The sequence below is a fragment of the Eucalyptus grandis genome, chromosome 4 (assembly GCF_016545825.1).
Source record: "Eucalyptus grandis isolate ANBG69807.140 chromosome 4, ASM1654582v1, whole genome shotgun sequence".
NCBI classification, from domain to species: domain Eukaryota; kingdom Viridiplantae; phylum Streptophyta; class Magnoliopsida; order Myrtales; family Myrtaceae; genus Eucalyptus; species Eucalyptus grandis.
Genome location: NC_052615.1, coordinates 21,257,012 through 21,266,972, shown reverse-complemented (window position 1 = coordinate 21,266,972; position 9,961 = coordinate 21,257,012). Strand labels below are relative to the sequence as shown.

Here is a 9,961-nt window from a genome sequence, read left to right as displayed (position 1 = left end):
GCCAGTCTTTGATGGGTTTCAAATGGATCTCAAGTGACAATGAAAAGGGTTTCAAATGGATTTGTTTCTAACCCATTTTGACCCATATGAAGTTGGCCATTTATTTCTTGGACCCATTTGAACTTGTTTGTAAAAAATTAGCCCACTCACTTATGATATGACCCATCAAACATGAGTTAATGATTAGGTTTGCCACCTGCACTAAATGTATACTTTTTGTTTGGTCATAGTAGCAACTATATATTTAGATGGTGCTTAAGGGAAGAAATTTATGTGAAGAATGCAACAAATTCTATGTTTGCAATATGAATGAGGCTTTTCTAGTCACCTAGAGTCCAATCTTGAGAGATGATTTTTTTTTTTAATAAAAGATTAATACCACAAAAAGTCACAAACTATACACTTGTGATAATTGCACCTAAAGCTAACTTTTTAGCAACAAAAATCCCAAACTAACCCGTGACAAATTTGTTAGTTTCCGTTAAATTTTATTGTCAAATTATTGAGTTGAATAACATGTGATTTGTTGACAGATGTACTAGTTTAGAGTTTTATCCCGCACCTATCACAAGTGTACCGGTTGTAGTTTTTCATGATATTTCAATTAACGAAAACTAATGGATGGTAAATTTGTTATAAATGTACCAAATTGGTATTTTTGGTAATCAATAAATTATTTTGGGTAAATTTGTCTCAGTTATATAAATTTTGGAGTTTTTTGTGGTAAAAAAAATTAGTTTGAGATAAATATCACAAATATATCCATTTGAAATTTTTCATGGTATTAACCACTTTTAAAAATACTATCATCCAATCATGGTAATCATATGGAGTTGGAAATAGACGTTACCTTTTGCTTTTTGAAGGTGTGATCTTGATCCTATTTTATCAACTCATATATTGGAGGGCAAAAATATTCCAAGGCAGTTTTGCTCCTCATTGCATTGCAAATTTTGCAGTCATGATTTTCAGGCGTTGATCATCAAATTTGTGGCCTAGTCCAAATCCGAGATCTACGGGATTCTACCATGCAGAATTCTTGACATTCAATAGAATATATCAAATAATAATAATAATAATAATAATAATAATAAAAGCATTTCCAAGAGTTTTGCATGAAAAGGCCTAATGAACTTTTAAATGAGAACGATCATTAAAAGTAATAGATAGGCCGAATGCATTCTTCACTTTTAGTTTGTAAAAAAAATGGGCCTCATGTCTTATCGGATGAGTCTTATGGAAAATTCCCTTTGAATAAACGGACCAAATGTTGAGGCCGATTGCAACATTAAAATGGACCTCACCTAATAAGGAGGTCTAGTTCTTTTTTTCTTTTTGGGGGGGGGGGGGGGAATAGTTGTAACAGTTGACTTTGCCCAATGAAAATGCATGGATAATATAATGATTTTAAGGCGTGGGTCCATAGATAGAAGGAAAGAAATTAAAGTGTTGCAATCAGCAACACGAATGAAAATGTTAATTGCTCAAGACTTGTGATGTTCGACTCCTTTTGGGTGGGGTATACCATAATCTCAAGGCTTCCATTCCACGCATTAAAGGCTTCTCATGAAATGAGCAGAATCTGAAAGTGCTAGTATGAACACCTAGAGGGGGGGGGTGAATAGGTGTTTAAAATAAATATTGACAAATATATGCGAAATAAAATAAATTTTGAGTAAAATAAAGGAGTTAAGGAAGAGAATAAGAACATAAGGTTTATAGTGATTCGACTTAATCCAAGCCTACGTCCACTCTCCCACGCTAACAGCCTTCTTGGTTGGATTCCACTATGCAATCAACAAGAGATTACAACTTTGAGTGCAAACACTCAGTAGTATATCACACTATCTCACTAAGTTACTCTTTTGGTATTTCTCTCACGATCACAAACATTTAAGCTCTACAAAGACAAGTGTATAAACGAAGATTGCTTAGACTTTGGAATTATAAATTCTACGCTCCGTCTCTTACTTACTCATCGGTCCATGATCTCCTTAAATACTCCTCCACTTCCAAACTAGCCGTTGGACAGTATCTCAGAGAATCGTCTTCCAATATACCCATTGGACAGATCTGTATTTAGAAGATTTGGTAGTCGTTGAGTAACAAAAGTAGAATCCCAAATTGATTCCGATCGCCCATACAAATAGAATCTTGGTTTCTATAAGTAGAGTTTCTTCGTATAGAAAGTTATTATCTTCAAGATCCAATTGTCAATTAATTAGATTGAGTCAATCAAATCAATCTTGATGTGGAATCTAAACCAGATCACTAGCCGTTATATGATTGTTATTACATTTTGTCGAATCTGGATGTAAAGTCTGAGTGCAATAGATTTTACAATCTGAGTCTGAGTGCAATAGACTTTACATTCTGGGTCTGAACATATTCTGCTTCTGAACAGTTTTAGCTTTAAGATCTGAACACCGTCTGAATAAGTTCAGCTTCAGTATAGAGTCTGTCTTCTGGTTCAGCTTCAGCCTTTGACAATATCCTTTATATGTTCTATCATCTGCATGGTCTATTACTTAACCATTAAACACGTTAGTAGCCTTTGATTTATTTTGTCATCTTCAAAACATCATAAGAGATTTCTCTAACAGAATCGAGTTGACTTACTATCCTTTACCACTTGTAGACAACCTCGGCTTCCTCAACACCTTCTCAATTGGCTTCCTAAAATGCAATCCGAGATTTTAGATTGTTGTCAACTCATAAATTTGCACCTATGTTTCTCTATTACATTTCATATAAATTTGGGATCTAACTTGTCAATAATGACATAAGTTGACCCCTAATCCAAAAAATTGACACTACTATTTAGCATTCACATTTCTTGCGACGTTTCATTGCAATTAGGGACATGGGCAATTTGGGTTCATTATAAAATGGGAATAGGGTCAATCTAGTTGTGAAAATTGAGGAGTTAAAGCCCATTTAATGGGTCCGGGTTTGGTCCACTCGAAGGGGCCTTAATCTCGGTCTATGATAATACGCTGGTGGCTGGCCACATGCAATCCGAGATTTTAGATTGCTTTCTCAATATCCTCTATTGTTTGATCTTCCATAAACACAACGTCTCTACTTCTTACAATTTTCTTTTCAAGTAGATCATAAAATTTGTAGCCAAGCATATCCTGTCCATAACCAATAAATATGCAATATCGTGTTTTCACATCAAGTTTAGACCTCTCATCTTTGGGAATATGCACAAATGCTTTGCACCCAAAGACACGCAAATAATCATAAGGAACTTCTTTGCCTGTCCAAACTCTATTAGGAACATCAAACTCTAAAGGAACGCATGGAGTAAGATTTAATACATGCACAACTGTACTTAAAGCCTCACCCCAAAAGGATCTAGGTAACTTTGATTGTGAAAGTAAGCATTTTACCCTTTCAACCAATGTTCTGTTCATTCTCTCGGCTAAGCCATTTAACTGAGGTGTCTTAGGAGGTGTCTTTTGATGTCGAATACCTTGTTGTCTACAATATTCATCAAAAGGTCCAATATACTCTTTCATGTTGTCAGTTCTGATGCATTTCAATTTCTTTCCAGCCTGTCTCTCAATTGAAGCCCGAAATTGCTTAAAAGCATCTAACATTTGATTTTTAGTTTTCAAAGTATAAATCCAATTTTTCCTTGAAAAATCATCTATGAAGGTAACAAAATAAAGAGAGCCACCAAGTGATTTTGTTTTCATAGGACCGCAAACATCAGAATGCACTAAATCCAGTATACCTGACTTTCTTGAAGGAGGGGGGGAGCTTTTAAATGCAACTTTGTTATGTTTTCCTACTAAATAGTGAGCACACTTCGTTAGTGTTGAACTTTTCAATCCTGAAATGAGTTTCTTCTTGGCCAATATTGACAAACTCTTATCACTAATGTGACTGAGCCTCTTATGCCACAATTCAGTTGCATCTTCACATCTACTGCATTAATTTTGTCGTGGACAACTTTGCATGCATAATATACAACGAAGAATATTTTTCACCTCCAGTCACAACAAGAGAACCTTTGGTGAGCTTCCATTGACCATTATTGAAAGTGCTGCAATACCCCTCATCATCCAACTTGCCTGTAGAAATCAAATTCAAGCAGATTTTAGGTATATGTTTAACATTATTCAATACTAACCTTGTGCCATTGCTGGTTTCTAGGCACACATCACCGATGCCTACAGCTTGAGTTAGTCCATTGTTTCCCATCTTCATAAATCCGAAATCACCTGACTTGTATGATGTAAAGAAATCCCTATGAGACGTAGTATGAACGAATGCATCACTATCAATTACCCAACTAGTTTCATGAGATACAAAATTCACCACATCACCATAAAAAATAGTGAGAAAGTCTTCTTTAAGTGCAACAACACGATTGTCATCACTGTCATGATCACTTATCTTCTCTTTACCTTTCTCCTTTTGTTTCTCCCTTTTTAACTCGCGACAAAACTTCTGAATATGTCCCTTCTGATGACAATAATGGCACTCAACATTAGCAAATTTATTATACTTACCTCTGCTTTTGTCTCGACTTTTATCTCTATTTCTCGGATCTCGAGACTCACTTCTCCCCATTTTCTCAACAACCAAGGCATCAGAATGTGAAGAGGACGATCCTTGTGTCTTCCTTTTCATCTCTTCATTCAAAATACTACTCTTGGCCAAATCCATGGTAATTGTACCATCCGAGGCAAAATTAGACAAAGATGTTCGGAACGTCTCCCATGAGTCCGGCAAAGTACCAAGCAACCATAGTGCTTGTATCTCATCATCAAACTTGATTCCCATCGCAGCCAACTGATTTATAATTCATTGAAAAGAATTTAAATGATCAGTCAAACGAGTACCATCATGATATTTTAGAGCCATCATTTGTTTTATCAAAAATAACTTATTATTCCCAGTCTTTCGAGCATATAACTGTTCGAGCTTATTCCATAAACTGCGTGCATGTGTTTCCTCAATAATATGGTTCAAAACATTATCATCTATCCACTGCTTGATATAACCATACACTTGACGATGAAATATAGACCATTCAGCGTCAGTTTTATTCTCTGGTTTCTCCTCAACAAATACAGGCAAATAAAAAATCTTTCACATATAAAAGATCTTCCATCTTCCCTTTCCAAATATGATAATTTGAACCATTCAGTGTAACCATTCTACTCGTATTTGTTTCCATTGTTTAACACAAGGCAAAAAAATCAAGCAATAACCTGTTGCTCTGATACCACTCTGATGGGAGAACGGTAACAATTAGAAAAATATCGAATCAACGCAGTGGAATAAAATAATCTCCCCCTCTTGTGTAAACCTAATAAGAATCGATATAGTAGAGTAAAATAAATACCAAACACGTATACACAAGACGATTTTTTACGTGGAAAAACCTCCTCGATGTGAGGAGATAAAAAACCACGGGACTGGAGTCCACCTGAAAATCTTCACTCTCAATAAAATTGTTCTTCTCTAGCAAATACTAAAGGTACATAGCAGCAAACACCTCAAGAACATAGTTCTTGGCAATACACATGAACTTCACAAGAGATCAAGGATAAATCTGACCAAAAACGTAGGTTTTGATTAATCCACGAAAAACCTAATGTATGGAGCTTCAAACGAAAAATCAAATCGTTCAGATTCGATAAAATTGCGCCACGAACATGCTGACAAAATTTCAGCTCAATCGGACCACGAATCGACCTTCGACGCTAGCTTGATGTAAATAAGATATTGTCCCAAACCCCAGATTTTCTGTTTTCTCTTTTTCTCTTGTTACTGTTTCCTTTTCTGCGGCTACCTCTTTATATAGATAGTGAGAAACCCTATTTCCTCATATAACTTATTATATGGGCTCAAGCCCTTTTTGGGCTTGCAACTCATTGGGCTTCCTCCATATAAGAGTGAACCAGCTAATAGTGCTCAACCAAGCCTTAGAACTAGGGCTTGACTCGCCTTCAAATTTGGGTTGATCCTATGTCGACGGGTCAAATCAGTCCTAATCTGAGGTCGAAAGGTGAAGAAGAGAGAGATATAGGCACGATCAGGTTGATCTAGGCATTTGGTTTGTGTCGTTGAGCTCAGAGGTGCCATGAGGTTGCGAGGTCACCAGCAATAAAGCTCATCGTCTCAACTAGAGCATGACAATTTATCGTCTTTCGTGAAGAAAAGGCCGAGGAAGGAAGTCAGTTTGACAAGATTCAATTTTTCTTCTTTGGTTCCAAAGAATAGTTAAAGGATGTGAGGAGAGAGTAAAGGAGCTACACAAAGGGGGCTTCATGGGATGAACTTAGAAACCGAACCAACCGTTGAGTCTTGGTTTGGGTCAAACTACATGCACTTCCATATATGGTCCAGTTCAATTCGGGCATCGCAGAAACGTGACTTGAGCTATTAACACCAGTAATACTGGTATGTAGCTAGTGTATCCACCCAAGATTTGCTTTTTAGTGAGTGGCATTCTCCCAATTCATTGACTGCTTATGTGAATAAGGACTAGGCTGAGTGCTCTAATACTCGATGATCCACCTTTGGGATATTGTGTCTTTCTCAGCACCAATCTTGTTCCATGGAGTGCCAAGAAGCAACCTAGCGTGGCCCTTTATAATTTAGGAGCTGAGTATTGTGCCATAGTTCACTAAGTTGTTGAGACAATTTGGATTCACCATTTACTTCGTGAGCCAGAGGTCATCCTTTTTTTTTTTACTCTCATCATTAGTTGTGACAACCCACCACCTCCCTTGCTCTCAACCTTGTGTTTCATGCTTGCACCAAACACATCGAGTTGGATATTTACTTTGCTTGTTTGTTATGTGTCTATAACGGATCAGTTTGGCGAACATTTTCACCAAAGGACTACATAGTATGCGACACGCACTATTGAGATCCAATCTTTCAATTCTTAGGCATACTTTGAATTGAGAGGCTTTTAATATGTATTTGATATGTTTCATAGGGTCTTTCTGTAATGATTTTCTATATGTAGTTTGCTAAAAGTAATCATTTATACAAATATATACCACATGGCCCTATATAAGGTCAAATCACCATAGACATTTTGTCATTATCTGATTCTAAAGATTAACATTTGTCAAGATATCACGTCTTGCTCCAACACTTCTCCATATTGTATACAAAGAAAAAAATGGGGAAAAAAAAAACAGAGAGAGAATAGGGTGCCCATGTAATTCGTGTCCGTGGATAACGTGATTCACCAAAGCAATCAATCGAATAATAAATTCACAGAAATAACGTGGCAATATTTTGTTCCAAGGCGGATGCTAACTCCGAGAAGAGAGAAGTGCATTTTAAAGACATTATCTTCTGGTTTATATTTTTATTGCAATCAATCGAATAATAAATTCACAGAAAATAACTTGGCAAGATTTTGTTCCAAGGCGGATGCTAACTTTGACCGAGGAGAGAGAGAGAGAGAGAGAAGTGTATTTTAAAGACATTATCTTCTGGTTTATATTTTTATTGCAATCAATCGAATAATAAATTCACATAAAATAACTTGGCAAGATTTTGCTCTGAGGCGGATGCTAACTTTGACAGAGGAGAGAGAGAGAAGTGTATTTTAAAGACATTATCTTCTGGTTTATATTTTTAGTGCTCTTGCCAAATTATTTCTTTGAATATGCAAGATTGAGATTGTCCAAATGTTGAATATTCCCATAAGTTCGGTCGACAGGTTATGCTCTAAGGCAGAGTCAAAATGAAGATGGGAAACTTCACTTTGCACCATCACTTTGCATTTCTCTTTCTCTTGGCAGCTCCTTTGGTAGCTTTTGCTATCAGTACTTCTGATGATTTCCTGCAATGCCTCTCTCTTCACTCCGGAAACGCATCTGCAATCTCTAAACTCGTTTATACTCCAGTCAACTCTTCGTACTATTCTGTCTTGGACATTACCATACAGAACCTGCGTTTCTTGACTCCTTCTGCTCCGAAACCTAATTACATCGTGACGCCGCTCGACGTCTCCCATGTCCAAGCCTCCATCTTCTGCTCCCGACAGTACGGACTCCAAATGAGGACCCGAAGCGGCGGTCACGACTACGAAGGTCTTTCGTATTTGTCCGAAGTCCCGTTTGTCATTCTCGACATGGCGAATTTCCGAGCAATCTCCGTGGATGCAAAGGACAAAACCGCGTGGGTCCAATCGGGTGCAACGATCGGCGAGCTTTACTATAGGATCGCCGAGAAGAGCAAAACCCTAGGCTTCCCGGCCGGCCTCTGCCCCACGGTTGGCGTTGGCGGGCACTTCAGTGGCGGAGGCTATGGTACGCTGCTGCGCAAATATGGCCTTGCTGCTGATAATGTAATTGATGCGCAGTTGGTCGACGCCCAGGGTCGGCTCTTAGATAGAGAATCAATGGGGGAAGATCTCTTCTGGGCAATCCGAGGTGGAGGAGGCGGCAGCTTCTGCGTAGTAGTGTCCTGGAAAGTCAAGCTAGTCCCAGTGCCGTCAACCGTCACCGTGTTCAAGATCCTGAGGACGTTGGAACAAAATGCGACGAAACTCGTGCACCAGTGGCAACTTGTCACGAGCAAGCTCCCCGACGACATATTCATATCGCTGACGTTGCAGAGCTACAACTCCAGCCCCGACGGGATGATGACGATGCAAGCCATTTTCGACACCCTCTACCTCGGCGGGGTCGACTCGCTCCTCAAGGTGACAAGTAGCCGCTTCCCGGAGCTCAACGTCACGAGACTGGACTGCACCGAGATGAGCTGGATCGAGTCCGTCCTCAACTTCGCGGGTTTCAGTGGAGAGCCATTGGAAGTCTTGCTCAACAGGAGCTCCAACACCAAAATTTTCTTCAAGAAAAATCGGATTATGTGAAGGAGCCAATCCCTGAGAGTGGCTTAGAGGGCATGTGGGAGAGGTTCTTTGAGGAAGATCAAGGGGTGCATATGATGACTTGGGTCCCCTCTGGCGGGAAAATGGCAGAAATTTCTGAATCTGCCATTCCCTTCTCTCACAGAGCTGGGGTTTTGTACAAGATCCTGCACGCCACGGAATGGACAACCGGAGGCAACGAGGTTGCTCCAAAGCATGTGAGTTGGATACGAAGCTTCTACGGTTATATGGCGCAGTATGTGTCGAAATCGCCTCGAGAGGCCTACATCAACTCCAGGGATCTCGACATAGGAATGAACAATGTAATAGGCGACACAAGTTATAAGCAAGCCAGCGTTTGGGGAAAGAAATACTTCAAGAACAATTTCGACAGGTTGGTGCGTGTGAAGACCGCGATCGATCCTGACAACTTTTTCCGGCACGAGCAAAGTATTCCTCCCTTTTCATCTTTAAAGAAAAGGAAGAATAGTCGAGTTTCGATGTGTTCATCGCAATAACAAGATGATACTTTGGAGTCAATGGAACATTTGACCATGTCGATGTTTGAGCTTTGTGCGGGTCATTTGTTAAATAATATATAATTATTTGAAATTTTAGTTTTAATTTTTATCTATCGTATATTTAATTATAAAAACAGGATTAAGAGTTATTAAGAAGTAAAATGGGTAAAAAAAATTACTTAATTTAATATACGGAACATGACAAATAGGGCATTGAGTTCTAGGTTTTTGTTAAATAATGTGGTATCTAAGCAACGGGAAGAGTTATCTACGTAGCGATTAATGGATTCCTATATGAATTGTTAGGTAAACCATTACTCTTAACCATGCTTGGCATGGCTTTCTTTTTATTCTTTTTTTTTTTTTAATTTAATCAATGTCAAGTATATTTTGCTTCTCATAATAATAATGAGCGGAGTCCTTCAGTTATAGTGTTCCTAAAATAATAGCAGATTTATTTCGTAAAAACTTCCTTCAATTAGTTAATGACATAATGGGATGCACGAAGGGGGGAAACCTATGAAGCACAGACATGCTATCCGAGCTTCCGTGTTGTGTCTGACATGTGTTGATGTGTCCA

At 38.4% G+C, this 9,961-nt stretch overlaps 1 protein-coding gene across 1 annotated transcript; it reads left to right on the top strand.

The window, feature by feature from the left end:
• Positions 1 to 7,637: 7,637 nt before the first annotated feature.
• Positions 7,638 to 9,484, top strand: LOC104441218 (berberine bridge enzyme-like 18). Its single transcript, XM_010054249.3, is given in 2 exon segments — positions 7,638 to 8,843; positions 8,846 to 9,484. Coding segments are annotated over 2 exon segments (1,647 nt in total). The 5' UTR covers positions 7,638 to 7,729; the 3' UTR covers positions 9,379 to 9,484.
• Positions 9,485 to 9,961: the final 477 nt, after the last annotated feature.